The sequence below is a fragment of the Apus apus genome, chromosome 19 (assembly GCF_020740795.1).
Source record: "Apus apus isolate bApuApu2 chromosome 19, bApuApu2.pri.cur, whole genome shotgun sequence".
NCBI lineage: Eukaryota > Metazoa > Chordata > Aves > Apodiformes > Apodidae > Apus > Apus apus.
Genome location: NC_067300.1, coordinates 3872439 through 3890051, shown reverse-complemented (window position 1 = coordinate 3890051; position 17613 = coordinate 3872439). Strand labels below are relative to the sequence as shown.

Genomic DNA, 17613 nt, shown 5'->3' with positions numbered 1-17613 from the left:
TGCCCTTGCTCATGAGACCTCTTGTGCTGGGAGAGACTTACTGTAGATGTGGTGACTTGTTTTATTTGAAATCCAGGTGGCTGGTTCTTAACTCAGGTGGATTTTTTCCTCCCCTTTGGAATTAGCTAAAATGCAATTCAAGTATTGGGTGTAAATGAACAAAGGTGGAGGAGCATGTGGAGGTGTCTGGCAAGGCTCAGTGAGGAGGAGGGATGAGGCTTGGTAACTGAAACTCCTTGGGAAAGAAAAAGAACAGCTTTTGGTTTTTTTGTCTCAGCTTTGTGCTCAGCCAGCCTGCCTGTGTTAGGGAAACATGAGTGCAGAAGCATAAGACCTTATGCATTTTAATATCTTCCCTCTCTGGGGGCAAGCTCCAGGTTAGCAGGTCAGCTGATTTAGGTGAACTGTTTAGTGTGCATTAAAATCACAATTTATGCAATCTGCACTCTGGCTTGGAAAAAAAGCTGGCAATCAGGTGCTTCATAAAATCACCTCCAGGCCTCCCCTTTCAAGCTTGCTGCAAGTAAATGCCTTCTTTTTTACATCATAAAAATGGATTGGGAGTCATTTGGAATTGTTATCCTAGCAAGGTGTGCAGCTCAGGCTATGCAGGCACGTTTGGTGTGATTCAGGGTTGTGTGTTTTGGTGCCTGCACACACAGCTGGAGCCTGGGAGGCCATTCACACAAACATTCCCTGGAACATCACCTTGCATGTCTGAACGGTGCAGAAAAGCTGATTGGCAGGTTCATTCTGTCTTTTGTTGTTTCCCTTCTTGAATGAAACAGCAAAACAGAATTCAGCGTGGCTTAAAAAAAATGAAAATGATATGGAAATGTGACTTTTTGTCTGACTTGCTATTTGTTTTAATGTGGAAGAGTCAGAGTTTTTAAAGTTACGGTTCCCACAGCAACTGTAACTCTCATCTCCTCTGTGTGTGTTATACTGTGCAGGACTCTATATGCTCTTAAATTTATGCCCAATGCCTTGATGTATGGCATGGCAAGCAGAGGAGCTGTGTGTAGGGATCTACAGGGGCCTGATGGAGAGATCCTGTGGGGACTCTTCCTTTTAAACTCCTAGGCTAGATCCTGCACTCACACCAGCATAAGCCCTTTCAGAGAGGGGGGTTCATAGGTGCTGTCAGCTCTGGGCAGGGTTAGGTGATGGAATCATAGAATAGTCTGGGTTGGAAGGGACCATAAATATCATCTAGTCTCAACCTCCCTGCATTAGCAGGGACACCTCCCACCAGCCCAGGTTGCTCCAAGCCCCATCCAACCTGCCCTTCAACACTGCCAGGGATGGGGCAGCCACAGCTTCCCTGGGCAACCTGGGCCAGGCTCTCACCACCCTCACACTGAAGAATTTCTTCCTCATGTCTAACCTAACTCTCCTGTCCTCCAGTTTTAATCCATTCCCTCTTGTCCTCTCACTACATGGTTGTGGTAACACCAACAGAACTGTTGTAAGAACCATGGAAAAGGGGAGGAAGGCAGTACAGGTCTCTTGGGGCCAGGATTCAAGCAGCTATCCCTGCTCAGCAAAGCGTTGAGGCTTTAGTCTCATGGACTGTAATGGGAATTAAACACATACTTAGAGTGAAGCATGTGGTTAAGCACCTTGGTGGAGTGGTGCTCAAATGGGGATTTGAAGCGTACAGGAGAAATCACTGTAGTTTTTAGTAGATTTACCTTGTGTTATGTCAGTCTTTTGTGGAGAGGGGAGTTGTTTTCAGCTCAGCATCCTGAGTAGTTGTCCCTTCCTAGCCTTTGTGCTGGCTTACTCTTTGATATTGGTCTCATCTTCATGCTCTGCTTTGGTTTCCCTCCTTGACGCTCACCTGTCCATGTTGGTGGTGCAGTAAACAGCCCAAACTCCCTCATTTTGAGGATGGCAGTTGGAGGTTGGTGTTGTCCCCCCTCTGGGGACCAGCACACTCTAGAACATCCTTTCCCCTGCCCTGCTCTTTCCTCAAATCTAGAGGGATCATGTGCCATTTGTGGTTGTGTCCTGTTCCCTGCGAGGATGAGGACACAGCAGGGTGCAGAGGAAGTCATGAAGAACAGCAGTGCACAGGATGGGGAAGGCTCCAAGAGATGTCTGCAGAGATCAGCCTTATTTTTCATCCTTAATGATCTGAATGAAGGTGCAAACAGCATGTTAATTAAGATTTGCAGAAGAAATATTTTAAATTGAGAGATACAGCAAAGAAAAAACATTAAAGCAAAGGGGTCCTAGGGAGAAGGTGGTGTGGAGGTTTCATCTGGAAAGGGAAGAAGCAGATGCCAGTTAACACAACATGTTAAATGTGGTATTTTTCTTCCAAAGTTGTCCTATGTGTAGACCTCTTGGGATGTGGGTGCCAGGGTCCTGGTGCCAGGGTCTGGCTGGACCTGCTGATGGAGCCAGTGGGAAGAGGATGGGAAGACCTGGGGTTGCATCCTGCAGCCTGGGCTTGAATGGGTGTCTTCTCTGAGTTTGGTTGCAGCAAAGGATAAGGCCAAGAGGACTGACTGCCAGTTGACAGCCCCTTATAATGGCTACTGCAGATGATACCAGCTCTACTTTTGGTTGCTCTTTGCCCTGGGATGTGGCCTTGGAGGATCTGTGCCCAGGAGCAAGAATTTTTTTTCCTGGTGAAACAGCATTTATAGGGTCTCTGCACTGTTGGCTATCACTTTTAGTGAAATTAATTAGAAATCTGTTAGCTCATATAACAGCTTGGCTAAAACCTAATGCAAATATTTGTTACACCTGCTCATTGAGCACTGCTTTATTATAGCAGAGACCAGCCAGGAGAGTCTTGTGTGCTGATGTGCAGAGGTCTGAGGTTTGGTCCACCCTGGTGGCATCTCCCACTTTGGTCTGTGTTAGCTGGATATGGGCTTACCTGCCTGCCTGTGTCCAGGCTCTGGTGTTGCTTTCTGCATCTGGGTTGACCTGGGAGGGGATTAAATGCTTAAAAAAGAGTTCAGATGCTGTAGAGCTGAATGCTGTGACTCATGAAGGAAATGTAGGAAAAGCCAAATTGGGGGACTAGAAGAAACTGTGGGGATCATCTGCTCTGACTTCCAGTGCCACACACCCTGCAAGAGTTCCCTGAAACCTTTATTTCTCTTTTGAAATAAAGCATAACATTTCTAAAAGCATCCAGGCTTGATTATCCATCACTGTAACTTTTATTATTTTTTTTAATCTACTGCAAACTTGGTAAATTGTTTTAGTGTTTAATTGCCTTGATGGCCAAAAAGGAAGGAAAGGAGAAAGTGAACAGTGTGAAGAGCTCCAATGATTGTGTGGTTATCACTGATACATGTTCACATACTGTGACTTGTCCTCTGGGACAGTGCAGGGTGATATGATGCTCTGGCATCAGGGAAAGCTCAGAGCCTGTTGTAAAGAAGAGTTTGCTCAGACCCCAGAGGAGTGGCCAGATTCCCTCATCTTTTACTGCCTTGGTAGAGAAGGATGGTGGCTTGTGTTTGTAGAAGCACATACATCTTCATCCTGCTCAGAAATTGTTCAGCATTTCAGATGGCCAAACAAAGCTCACCCTCCAGGCTGGCAGCTTGGCAGCCTTCACAATTTATGTGAGACCTCAATCTCCTGGGCTTTGAGGTGGTTTCTTCCATCAGTTCAGCTGGATAGTTTGCTGGGCCATCATGTCTAGACCGTGCTTTTGCCAAGAAAAAGAATCTGATTAGACCAGATGATCTTGGAGGTCTCTTCCAAACCAGTATTCTGTGATTGATTTTCCTTTGGTGCTTCAAATAAACCCCAGCCTTGCTGCTTCCGGTTTCAGCTGTGATTTGCTCCTGTGTCACAAGTCCTGCAGTTCTGCACACACATACATGTTGTCCCCACCAGTCCTTTTCTCCTCCATCCTCCTCCTCCCATCCTCTCTCTTCTTCTGTGGGTCTTGGCAATGCTCTGGTGCCAGGTGGCTCCGGCTTGGCCAGCACAGGCCATGTGGGAGCACGGCAGGAAGGACATTACCAGGGAGAATATGCATGTTCACAGCTCAGAGGATTAAAGGCCTGTGTTCTTATCACTGCAGAACAGAGTATTATAAATCCAGCCTTAGAATACCAAATCCCTGCGCGGCTCGGCCATTGTTTGGGAATATTAAAAAGCTCAGAGACAGAAATAATCAGTTTCCGAATGACACATTGTCAAATAAAGCATTTCTCATATTACCCCTTCCTTCCTCTTTCTCTCTCTCACTCTCTCAGTTGGATAATTTAACATGAAGAATAGATTGAAATGAGGCTGGCTTGAATGCATCCTAAGTTTGACTTTTTTTTTTTCCTCCCCTTTCCCCCAGGAAGGTCTCCTGGTGTGTGTGTTGTAGTAAACAAAGAGCTGCTGGCGTGGGGTCAGGAATGAAAGGACCACATCAAAATTCAGCTGCCCGTGAGTGCTCCCCGAGGACCTGACCCAGGCACCCTCAGCCTTTCCTGGGCAGAGGAGGGGCTGTTGTCTTGGTATCTGGTGCAGCAGAAACCTCCAGCTCTTCCCCAATGGATGCAGGAGCTGTGGCTGGGCTGGGATCCCTTGACTTGCCTGAGCCAGCTCAGTCACTCCTGAGCCAGGAGGGGAAGAGCACACTAACAACCTCTGTGCTTTTACACCTTTTTTGTAATTTCTTCTAAGCAGAGAGATCCTGAATTTAATCTGCTGACAGGTTTATCTGCTCCAAGCCGTTTCCTGGGGGTGGATGTGAGGTGAGCCCAGCCAGGCAGCAACATGGCTCTTACACTGCTGTGGGTGCCAGGAGCCCTTCCCTGGGTCCAGCTGGCAAAGCTGCTCCTTGTGCAGGGTTTTCTTGGTCACCCTGACCAAGTGCCTGGGTTGTCCCTGGTTGTGCTTTTCCAGGGAGGAAAAGTGCCTGTGGGTGTGGAGCAGACACAAACAGCCCTGCTCTGCCCACTGGGTGCTTTGCCATTGCAGAGAGCACCCAGGCACAAGTGCCAAGTACCTTAGGGGCTTGGTGGTGAGACCTTGGAGAAGGCTTTTCCCAATAGTCATGTCTGTTGTTCTGAAATCCTTCTGTAATGTGAAAGCCCTCACTTTGCTAGGACACTGGCCCACAAGCCAGATCTGATTTTGCAATGTGGCCCTACTGTGGCCTTGTGGAGGGTCTGCTGTGCTGTGGTTTCTCTCCAGAAAACTGAACTGCTTTTCCTGATGGCGTGTCACCTAAATTGAGGGAGTCAAGCTGAACAATGTCTTCCTGAATCCCCCAGCCCCACTCCCATTAGTACCAATTAGGGGAAAGTAAAGCAGCTCCTTGTGGGACATGCTGGGCTAGGCTCCTCTCTACGGTGGGTCACAGTGCTGAGGTCGTGCAGGGAGGTATCTCTTCTCCATTCCTGCTTCCAAGGCCCCTCTCCCAGCTAGCTCCTCCTGTGAGCAGCAGTTTTCCGTGCCACCTCTTTATAGTTGATCCTGCTTACAAGTCAGAGCCTCCCTCCAGGTAGACATGGTGCTTAGTATGGAATGCAGATGAAATATTTGTAATGTCTCTACTTTGTTTGTGCACGCTCCATAAAGTTCTGGGCTGTGACATCCCCTGTGCCAAAGAAACGCCTGCCCTGCCCTGCCTGTTCCACGTCGTGCTGCAAAGCCCTGATTGCTCATGCTGCTCCTGATTTACATGCCCTTCTTTTCTTGTCTGCCACGGCATAAAATTGCTCTGGTGCTGTGGAGATTAAGAGGCTAGAAGCTGGCACACGTACAGCACTGCCTGCATGGGCTGAGTGAGGGTGGCTGAATTAACCTCCAGAGCAGCCAGAGGCAGAGCTGGCTCCCTTCAGTGCTGCCCAGTCTGGCTCCCTCAAAGGAGATGCCACTTCCATAGGTTTTATAGGTATTTAGGAAACCGTCGTTTGTGGTAATGTAGTTGGGAGTTGCTTCAAATAAAACTTGGAAGTGGGGAAGAGGAGAGCATTGTAGAGAGGTTCTGGCCCAGAAGATGTTGTGCTGTGCCCCAGGTCTGCAGCTGAAACCTCATTGAAATCGTAGGCAAATTGCAACCAGAAGTGATGGAGCTGAGGGGAGCTCCCCTGTGCCTTGGAGAGCAGCAGTTGTGTGGTGCCATTTGTTTCACAGTCATTTGTGGGAAGTGTTCTGTGTCTCAGCTGAGGTTTACTGCTCCTGTGTTGGTAGCTGGGTTGTTTTAATGAGCTTTTTTTCATTGAAATGGTGTGATTGTCTTTTCCCAGGTCCCTAGGCAGGGTGGGTGAAGAGTCATCATCTACCTCATGCCCCTGTGAGCAAAGGAGCTGGGGGGACCCAGGGGGCATGTGGTAAGAACAAAGTCCCTGGGACTTTGGGCAAAGCTGAGCCAAGGGTGTCACTGTGCTGTCTCCAGCTAAAGGTCTCCTCTGGCACCCTGCTCCACCTTCCTGTGATGTCCTGCCTCAGAGGTGGCTGGTCACGAACTCACCTGTGTGTGGTTCCTGGAGTGTTAATGAAAGGATGCTCTGGGGGTGGGAGAGGAGAGGGTCCATGGATGCTGGCTGCAGCATCTCCTGACCCTTTCCTGTGCCCTTTCCAACTCATCACCTGTCTCTGTACCCCATGCATCTCCTGACCCCTGCCCTTTGCTTTCCTCTGCAGGGTGGGCTGATCGCACTGCTCCTGCTCCTCTTGGTCTTCACGGTGGCTCTGTACGCCCAGCGGCGCTGGCACAAGCGGCGCCGCATCCCGCAGAAGAGCGCCAGCACGGAGGCCACCCACGAGATCCACTACATCCCCTCGGTGCTGCTGGGCCCCCAGGCCCGTGAGAGCTTCCGCAACTCGCGCCTCCAGGCCCACAACTCGGTCATCGGGGTGCCCATCCGTGAGACCCCCATCCTGGATGACTATGAGGACGAGGAGGAGGAGGAGACGCCACGGCGGGCAGAGCCCAGCACCAGGGAGGATGAGTTTGGCAGCCAGGTGACACGGACACTGGAGAGCCTGGGCCGGGCTGGGGAGGAGAAGCCTGACTATGAAAAGAAAGGTTTGTGGCTTTTTTATCTCCTCTTTCCCTGTCCCCTGCTGGGGTGTCTGTCCTGTGCAGTGCCATCTAGAGAGGGTGGGTCATCCATGCATAGCCTCTGTGGCTGGTGCTTGGACCTCCAGGCTTTGGTCCTCAGTTGTCATCTACAAGATAGTTTGCAGACATTGTCCTGAAGCTACCTTTCTTGAGAGGGGAATCACCTATGGATGGTGCTGGGGAAACTGAGACACAGTAACTGTGAGCTCTCAACGTTTATTGCGAGCTCCAAGGACCAGGTCTGGTCTTGCAGCACTCCCTGGCTCTGTTGCTGGTGGTTCAGGTGCTGTAGGAGTATGTGAGCTGTGTGCTTGGGAGCTCCACCTAGCTGTGGATTCACAGCACCTGACCTGTCTCATTTTACAGAATCACCGACTTGTTTGAGTTGGAAGGGACCCTGAAGATAATCTAGTTCTACCCCCCCTTTATTGGCAGGGACACCTCTTTCTAGACCAGGTTGCTTCAAGCCCCATCCAGACTGCCCTTGAACATTTCAGGGATGGGGCAGCCACAGCTCCTCTGAGCAACTTGTTCCAGTGTTTCCTTACCCCCACAGGAAAGAATTTCTCCATCTCATCCTCTTTCAAAACAAGTCTGTTTCCAGCATGAGCCTGTGTAATACGATGAGTTGTGAAGCTGGTGGCTCTGCTTTCAGGCTTGGTGGTGTGTCTGGTCCCAGTAATGGCAGAAAAGGGACAGTGAGAAGTTGCCTGGTGGGAGAAGCAGAGCTAGCCTTTCCCCAGGGAGGGCAGTTGCTCTTTTGCCATGAGCTTGTGCAGCACCGTGCATGGGGCAGTGTGTGGGAGTCATTCCTGCTGCTCCAGCAGTGCTAGAACTGCCATGTCAACAAGGTGGAAGTATTGGGATTCATCTCAACTTCTTGGTCTGAGTGCTGGCACATGGGTGTCCATCATGCTGGCTGTTTCTTTCTAGGTGGGAGGTATGTTCACTGCCTTGCTGTTGAGTAGGGCACCAGTTCTAGTGACAAACGTGTTGGTGGGTGTGGGTTCTGGCTGTTGCCTGTCCCTGTGGTGCTGACTGCTTGTAATATTGCATAACTCTGCTGTTGTAAGGTAAAAGTCCCCCTGTAGTAGCTCTGGGGAGCAGGGAAAGCTGGGCTAGGAAGGTGCTGCAGATGCTTTGTGCCTTCCCTGAAGGTGCTGGGCTGGAATCTGGAGGAGCTCTACTCCCTTTGTCATTCCACCCCCGCAAAGTTCTGCTCGGCTCAGAAAGAAAGTAATGGTGAGGTCCTTCTAGGTAAAGGGATCCAACATAGGTACAGCAAGTAGACAAAGGTTGGATATAATAGCACAGACAGACAGGGTCCTTTGCTGTCACAGTGTAGATGAAGCCTGTATGGCCAGAGCTTGGAAGGGCTCCTGCAGGCTGAGCAGCCAGGGAGGTATGTTACCTGCTGTCAGACTGCACAGCTTGTCCTGGGAGAGCAGGAAGAGAGACCAGACTATTGGTGACAGTGCACTGCTGAAAGGCACTGGGGAGCTGCAGGAGGAGGCCAGTGCCAGAGCCTACATAAAGCAGTCTAGGCTGGCTACTCTTTAGTTCTCTTGACTGCAGATAAAACTGGTGCTGCTGGACCATGTGGTTCTGCTCTCTGCACTTAGAGAAGTGCTGCCCAGAGGGCCAGGCAGGGTCTGAGTGCTGCTCTCTTGCCTGCGTTGGGGGATGGTGGGGCTGTGGGCTGCACAGGTACAACTGTGTGACTCGGGGGAAGATTTCCCTGCACAGAGAAGAGCAGCACTTTCCCCTGAGTGTTTTGGCTAATGCACACTTGATTGCCTGCAGTTCTAAAGTCTGCCTTTCAGAAGCTGCAACACCCACCTCTGCTTATTGAGATGTTATTAGAAGCCATTTAATATTGTTCACCTGCAATGCTCAATAAAATGCATTTGAATAATCAAAAGCCAAGTACATTAGTACTAATTGCTGAGTGACTCCAGTAAGAGTGAGGAAAGGATATGCTGGCTCCCTCTGTGCAGGGAAGGGGCACTTGGGGTGACACTGGACTGTCCTTGCCTTCTTCCCGTGAGTGTGTGGGGTTCCTATAAAGGCTGAGTGGTCCCTGGGGTACAGTGATGGGGACAGGGATTTTCTCAGCCTGTACAGCTCTGAGCATCCAAGCTAGGGAGAGCCCTGATGATGTATTGTGCCTGGAAAGCAGGTCCCTGCACCTGTGACTGTTGTAAGTCATGGCTGAGGTTGTTTCTCCCCCCCCCCCCCCCCCCCCCCACCTCCTTTCAGTGCTTTTTACTATTTTAATCAAGGTGGTTACAACAGTGATGGTTGTCATTGTTCAGACAAATGCAGAGGTGCCCAGGGGTCCATCTGCTGTCCTGGACTGTTGATCTGTGCATCCCTATTGGCATTCCCTGTTGTGTACAGCTGTAGGTTACTGGCTCATGGTGTTAAGAGATATTTCTCCAACTTTTTACCCAGTGGCAATGAACAAATGAAAGCCTTCACATTAATAACTGAGCTACCTTTTTTTTATTCTTTCATATTCTCTTCTTTGTTTTGCTTTTCTATAAATAATTTAGAGTTGTGTGAGTGGGAAAGACAGCAGTAACTGCATTTCAGTCCTCTTCAAACATAATAGTAAACAAGATCTAGGACAGAATATTAAATTATTTGAGATCTTCAGGAATTGGCAATAAAGAAATTCTTATACTGACTGAAAAATCCCCCTAAGCCAGGGCTGCAAGCTGCCTGCAGGATCAGGGCTACCCCAGGCTGTGAGATATGCTCACAAATGCTGCTACCAGTTCAGCTGGTGAAGCTACTGGGCTTTGCACCTCAGATGGAGGCAGGTTCCTGCTTTGCCTGTTCTGATCCTTCCAAACTGTGCCGGTTCGCTGTGAGTTTCCTCCCAGATAGGCATTGTTCCCTCTTGCATGAGGCTTTGCTGAAGGAGTCGAGCTACAATATGTGCTAGTTGCTCCTCTTTGCTGAAGCTGGTCAGAGCCTGGATCATCAAGGACGAGGTAGCTGTAGTTCAGACCTGGGATTTTTACACCAGAAATATCTATATAAAGTTCTGTGGGTTTTGCACTCTGACCCGGTTTCCACAGCGTGGGACACACAGTGATTCAGGAGGTACTGAGTGTTCTGTGCACACAGGCCCTTTGACCTGCCCGTGAGCAGCAGATGCAGCCAGGATTCCCATGGTAATGTGGCAGGTGTGGTGGAGAAACTCTACAGTTGGTGCCAGCAGACACCATGTACCTGGAGAATCCCCAGGGGCTGGATATCTGTTCAGTTCTGGCACAGTTTTACAGGTGGATTGAAGATGGATGTGTCAAGGGAAACCCAGCTGGAGCATGGCCCTAGCTCGAGGACAGGCTCAGCTTTTCCCCTGGTGCTGGGCTGCCAGGTTCTGGGACGATGACCGGGGCTGGGTGAGGAGTTGTGCCTGCATCCCAGCGTGTCCCTCAACACCCAAGGAAAAGCTCTCCTTGTTCCTCTCGCAGTGTAGCTCTGATAAGACACCAGCTGGGACTTGTCAGTGGGCTCCAAATGGTATTATCACTGGGGCTGTCACTAGAAGCTCTTTCAAGTGTCACTTCCTAGCATTAACTACCAGGGATGGCAAATCCAGTGAAGACAGAGCATTTTGGCTAACCCTCCACCTGCCTGCCCTGATTATTCCTGTGCCCCCCCCCTCATGCCAGACAGTGATTGATTTGCAGGTGCCAGGTCGTGCTGGCAGCAGGCACTTGCCCTCATTTGGGATTCCTGTGCTGTGCAGCTCGTGGGCTCAGTTGTCCTTTCCAGGAGGAAGAGTGTGGGTTTCTTATTCCTTATGTGGAGCTTCTGGATGTATCAGGTCAGACAGGGAATTGCACTGGATGACTCCTCTATGAACAGCCCTGCAAAATGGGAAAGAAGTCCCTACCAGGGATGTTGAGCAGCACAAATGTCTGTGTTGCAAATCACAGACCAGCAGAGCATGGATCAGTGAGCCAAACTTTCCTCCCAAGTCCCAGGCAGTGCTCTGCAGTGATGCGGATGGAAGAGCTGCTCCCACGTGGTGCTGGAGCATCTGAAGTGAACCCCAGCATAAACAAAACACATGAGCAATGTGATGAATAATGACATCTTGCAACAAGCGTGCCTGAGTGATAAAGTTAATGAAATTACAGGTTCTGACCTGATACCAGGCTCTGCTGTGGGTAGATAAACAGCAGGGCAAAGATGAGATGTTTGTTTCTCCCTGGCTGCAGCTGTAATCTGGGTACACTGTGCAGGGCCATTAACATTATTACTGTCATGCAAAATCATTTTTGACTTGGGGGGAAAAAAAAAAAGAAATCCCCCAACTCCCTAGAAAATGGAAAGCTGACAAAATTAGAATTGCAGCAGGAGCACAAACTGACCTAGTGACATTGCACAGAACCCAGATGAATATAGACAGAAGAAAAATCCAAGGCAGTTGAAGAAGAAAAGTAGTACTTCATTATTATTAATATAATAAAATGAAATGGAGCAAGGAAGGAGGCAAGAGCCAGGCAGTCCTAATTAGCCAAAAGGATCCCTATGTGCTGGTGTGGAAGGGGAGCTGAGCTGTTTCCTGATGGTCTTGGGTTATTGCTGGCAATTAGAAGGTCTTCAGGGGTTTTGTGCCCTGTGGGTGTGTGTAGTGCCAGGTGGGGTCTGCTGGTGTGGGGTGTGGTTCCTGGGGTCTTGGCTCTGTCTGAGGAGACTCCTGTGTCCAAACCCAGTCCCTGGGTGTACACAGTGCTCTGCCATTAATAGGATTTAGGTAAATTCATGCCAGGGATGTCAGTGTCCCCACTGCCTCTGGGACCCATGCCTTAGTTTTCTGGGTAGTTTCCAGTCCATGTTCCTGAGGAATTCTTCAATCCTGCCATTCCCAAGGAGATTGCCTCAAGCTCCAACACTTTGGGAATTCCTGACTTGCTTTTATCTTCTAATATACCTGGCCCTCTTCTTTACTGACATGGTTTCATCCCACAGTGACAGGAGCCCTTTGCTTCTGTCCATCAGGTGCCTTTTGAGGGCGTTGGCCCCAGGTCAGCGCAGGCACCACCACTATGTGTCCAGATGGGACATGTACAGAGATGGAGTTAGTAAAGGAAGGCAGATAGAAGCCCAGCAAGCCTAAAGGTGCGGTCACCCACAAGTTCCCCAACAAGAAGATTTTGCTAAGACAAATCTCCTAAAGATCAGTGAGAAGCAGAACTTCTGCCTCATGAAAACTAAGCAGAAATTACGTGTCAGACTTTAAAATCAAGTATTGGTAATTCCAGTTCTGCACCAAAGGACACATCTTTATTTTCCCTCTTTCTTTCATGTTCTAAAAAAGAGTTTTTCAAGCAGGCTTTTGTACTGGCTTCACAGACTCTGCAGTCTGGGTATGGCCTCCAAGTCTAGACAGGAGACAGGACTTATTACCGATGGTACTGATGATTAATACCGTAGGCATGTCACAGATGTGATTGTGCAGTCAGCTTGAATTCATAACTCCTGGAATTTCTTCTCACCTGCTGTGTTAACTTAGGTAAACCTCTGTGGTTTCTCTTACTTGATCCATGGATGCTTTTCTCTGTAGTTGTAGCAAGAGGTTTTGAGTGTGCCTGAAGATGGTCTGGCACTTAGAGCGAACCTGGAGATGTAGAGCCAGCTCATCTCTGCCACCAGCTGCCTTGGTAACCCTGGTCGTGTCACTTAAGAGTCTCACAGAGTCTGAGTTGGCGAGGGGAGCCAAGGCAAACAGCAGCCACAGAAGCCCAAGGAAGCATTGAGAACTGCTAATCTTTGGTGTTGTGGTCCTGACAGCCTCACAGCCTAACTGCTCTGGGTGATGTGGTTCAGGAGAAGGGTGTCTGGTAGGAGAGACACATGGCTTCATTTTGAGATAACACACAGCAGGTGGGGAAGGGGTCCTGGTGGTGAGGAGAAGGGGCTTCCTATGCCACCCACAGATGCTGGAGCAGCTGTTCTGGTGGCTGCATCTCAGCCATCATCTTCAGGTCACAGTGAAGACTCCTCTAAAAGAGAGGTAAGGTGGCACTCCAGCCTGAGGCTGTGGTGTCAGGGCTGGGGAAAGGGACATTTGGTGGCTGAGAGGTGGACGAAGAGCTCAGGTAGTTAAGCTGTGCTTTAGAGCTGTAATTTGTGCCAGATACAAGAGGTCTGCAGTATTTTGGAGGTGAGATTTAAAGCCAGGGTCGTGAGTCAGAGGTGATGCCCTCAGAATGGGCAGGGGGATGGCGTTCTCTGTGATTGAGGAGACTTCATGGGTGATGGGACCATCATTGTGTTGCTGTCCCTGAGCTGACAGCCCAGCATCCCTGAGGGCACATCAGCACCCGGCGGGGCTCACGATTGGCTGCTGGAAGGGACATCATGCCCAGTCTGTGCTGTCCCTGGTGCCGGGAGCTGCTGGCTGCTGCTGCCGGTCGCTCTGCTGGCCAGGTGCAGTGCCACCTTGAATCCAGGCAGTAACCAGAGGCTTTCTGAGCCTTTAATAAATGAAATGATGGCTTAAGGTTTGCTGGAAGCTAAAATGGGACAGGACATCAGGCTGGCATCTGACGTGTGTTGGGGCTCTCTCTTCTTTCCAGTGCCCTGATAGGATCATGACCCTCATTGTACGTGATCAGCTTTTTCCAGTTCTAATCCCCACCAACTCCTTCTGTAATTTACAGAGACCTTTGAAAATGTATCTGAATATATCCTGACAGTGGAAAGCGGGTTTTGCAGTCCTTTATTCCTGGCTGAAAACCCCAGCTGCTAGCTTCACTTTTAAAGAAATAATAAAAAAATCAAGGCCTAACAGGGTAGGAATCCGGTCCCAGTTCAGGAAAGCATTTAAGCACGTGCTTGGGTAGTGCCTCTAAGTTGTTAAAGAACATGTCCAACATGCTTAATTCCAGCTGATTTGAGTGCACTAATGAAGAGAATAGAGGCCCCAGTTGAAGAGGTTGCAATGGATGTGCTGCTGGGTCCTTCAGTTCCGTGGTGATGCCATCTCTGGCTAGAATGTTGATTTGAGGATGTCCATACCTGCCAGGGAAAGGCTTTGCTTTCCAGAGAGAGAAACACAGTCATAATTAATATATTAATTGTCTTTTGAGCTCTGAATGGTGAGCTGCCAGGCTGGAGTTTCTGGTTTACTTTGGTCATCTTATTTCACCAAATTGGTTGCCTTCATCCAGAATGTGGGATGTCCCCACCAACATGGAGGGAAACAACGATGCTCTCTTGGACTGGTGGTCCTGTGGGACACATTTTCACTCCTTTACACCCTCCAAAGAAAGTGGCCTAAGGCAGCTCCACAGATGCATGTGAGCATGCCCAGGATATCTCCACAATGAGACCCACCTCAGATGTGGCTCCTGCCTCCAACAACAGGTCAGAAAGGATGGTGAACTTTGCAGGGGCTGGTGGCCTGTGCTGATCTGACATCCCCCTGGCCAAGGGAGTTGCTGTGCTGGCACATGCTTAATAACTAAACATCTGTCAGACCAGCCAGGGCTCTTCCTGCTCCACAGTAAGTGTTGCAGTTGAGAAAAGGCTGGTAGGTTGGATTTCCTGATGCAGTTTTCATGTTTTTCTCCCCTCCCTTTTCCTTTGCTATATCCTATTTGTAATTTCATGAGAGAAAGGAGGGAGGAAGCAGATGGAAAAGCTGCTTCTGATAGTGCCATGGGGAATAGAAGAGAAAAGGGGTGTTTTAATATACCAGCATTTTGCTGAGCATCCTATAGGGATGGTGGTTTCATGGAGTCCCACTGGTTTATCACCTCTTTGCAAGGCTTGGGCTGCTCTTGCTCTGGCACTGCACAAGATCCCATGTGAGAAGAAATCCCTGGGCACAGCTGGGTGACTTGTGGCTCCTCAAATCAACAGCAGTTTTACTGTGGGTTTTTGTTGGGTTTGGTGGAGCTGATGCATGTGTGGTGTCAGAGGTGTCATGACAGTTTTGTGTGCCACAGCCCTAATTATCCAAGTGTCCAAAGTATTTTTCATCCAGGCAAAATCACAGGCTCACAGAAGATAAGCTGTGAAGTTCTGGCTGTCCAAGGAAAACAAGCCATCAGGAACTATATTTATATAAATGCCAGGCACACGTTGTTCATCACTTTGTGCATCACTATGAATGTTTGATAAAGTGCTACATTATTTAAGATGTAGCTGGGTTGTAGATCAGTTGTTGACCAGGATTAGATTCAAGATGATTTTTTTCTACCTGATGCAAAATTTAAATAAGCAATTTGGTAGCTGTCTGTTCCTTTTGGGACCTGGGGGGTCTCAAGTTTCCTCCCCTCTCCTGGGTTTCTGTGCTGGGCTGCATTGTGCAGCTGTCTGGTGCTGCAATGTGGAGGACCTGGGGGAGCTTCAGGGCCATCTTTCCATGGTGTCAGTGTGGAGTAAAAACCTGTCACAGGGTGCTAAATTCAGGCTGACCATGAGAAGAGGCTGTGGCATCTGGTATGGAGAGCAATCCCATGTTCTCCACTTATGCTGGAAATATACAGATGTTGGTGAGTGCTCAGGTAGTCCCTAGGATGTGTGACTCAGAGCTGAGGCTGCCTCAGCTCCTGTTACCTGTGTGGGATCAGTCCATGATGCTCAGCTCTTCACTTTGGCTTTTAGGAACATTGTGGCTTCACTGATCACTGTGTGAGGGATGTTCTCTTCATTGGTGCAACCCAGGCTTATGAGTTTTATGGGAGGGGAGCAGAGAGGGCAGCTGCAGCACCAGCTCTTCACTCTGTTTCTGTGTCCTCTTCCTACCAGTCATGCTCTACCTGCCTACAGTGCTGAGACAGTTAGTTTTGTCAGCTGGTTCCTAAGGAAGATGGATCAAGGCCAGGCACCTGTGCTGATATTAGCTCTGCAGGCACCTTCCAGCCCCATTTATCATTAGGCAGTGACCTACCCGAAGGACCAGTGGGAGAGGAAACTTGTTAATAAGTTGCCTCAAATCAATCCTTTCTGACAGCCCCACTGAGTTACAGCAGTTGCTGTGACTCACCATGGGGTCCTGTGGGGTCTGGCCATGCTTGGCCTCACTGCCTTACCTACCTGGCTTAGAAGTGGTTTGGTTTTCATAGCTTGGGCTTTCTTCTCATTCCCTCAGTTCCATGTCTTCTCCTGAGGCAACAAACCAGCTCTCAGCTCCTTCTTCCCCGCCTGCACCTGTGCCCTTCCTGGTGTAGGAGGTTGTTGGTCCCTGCCATTGCAGGTAGGTCCTTCAGTGGTGTTTATGCCATGCGTGCATGGCTGGACCCTCTTGACCCTATTCCAACATGGGCTTTTTGGAGGCTTGCCCTCTCCTCTGGGTTAACATTGCTCCCTTGTTTTCCCTGGCACGTGGTACAGGTTTGCTGGTACCAGGAAAGGGCATCACCTTGCCTGTTGGACAAAGGAGATGTTATTTCCAACTAGCAAACTCATTCTGCACCGTGCTCCTGAGCAGGGAGTTGGGCAGTGGTTGAGACTGAAGAGGGGTCACCATGCCATGATTCCCACCCGTGTTCACTAGCCACTGCTTTTCCCTGACCTTGCCCTTAGGGGTGCAGGGATTTACTGAGTCTCACCGGCCTTCTGCTTTGTAAGAGCCAAAGTCCTGCTGTCTCCATATTCATCCTCCAATGGAGGTTCCTCAGCCAGGTGGGGATGGGGCTTTCTCCTGCTCTCAGTGGTCTCTGGCCCAGCTGGTTTTCCAGGGCAGATTTTCCCCTGGTTTTGTGGAGTTCTGGGAGATGTGCAGAGGAGGTCAGTGCTGTGCTCCTGAGCTGACAGCTCTCCTCTTGCCACGCAACATTAGCCTGGGCTGCTTCATGTCCATTAGCACCAAATCAGGAAGTTTCCTCCAGAGTGTTCTTATTTAACTTCTCAATTATTTTATACCTTGAGGTGCATTAGCTGCTGCTAAGGGTCTGCCCATCTTTCCTGCTCTTCTCTGATGACTACATAAGTGAAAAATGTACTGAGTCTCATAAAAAAAAAAAAAGTTAAGGGTTTTATTGGAGTGGAGAAGGTGGGAAACAGTCTCTGGTAACCTGGACCTTCTGGGTGCAGGGAAAGATGAGGCAGCATCCCATGGCCAAAGATTTTTCCTTGCAGAAGGGGAGATAGGATAAAGAGGTAAGTGTCCTGTACGTGTCAGGGAAGGGTTGTGCTAGAAATGTCTTTTCCTTGTGGAAGAGCTGAGGGTTTCCTAGTCGAAAGGAGCTCCTGGAAAGGTCAAACCCAACTGGTAGCAACCCAAGGAGTGTGGAGACCCATCTGCTTCTGAAAGATGCTCATGATGCAGAGGTGGGAACTGTTGGACTGTGACTCATAGGTGTTTGATCTTTTGCAATGTGTTTATAATTATATCATATGATCTTAATTACCAACATGGGAGATCAGGAGTGGGGGGGGGGAGTGGGGAGGGGAGAAGGGAGAGAGGCAGGGAAGGTGCAGGGTGACGAATAACTTGCAGCCTCCGTCGATGGGGCCATGATTGTGGTTGAAGTTGGAAATGATGCCATTAATAAAATGCTTATTCATTTCCTATAATAAAGGAAAAAAAGAAA

At 49.3% G+C, this 17613-nt stretch overlaps 1 protein-coding gene across 2 annotated transcripts in view; it reads left to right on the top strand.

The window, feature by feature from the left end:
* ASTN2 (astrotactin 2) overlaps positions 1-17613 on the top strand; it is a 332514-nt gene that overhangs the window by 77251 nt on the left and 237650 nt on the right. For both annotated transcript variants that reach the window (XM_051636914.1, XM_051636915.1), the window contains exon 3: positions 6625-7009. In XM_051636914.1, the coding sequence (XP_051492874.1) occupies positions 6625-7009 (385 nt within the window). The remainder of the gene's footprint in view (positions 1-6624; positions 7010-17613) is intronic.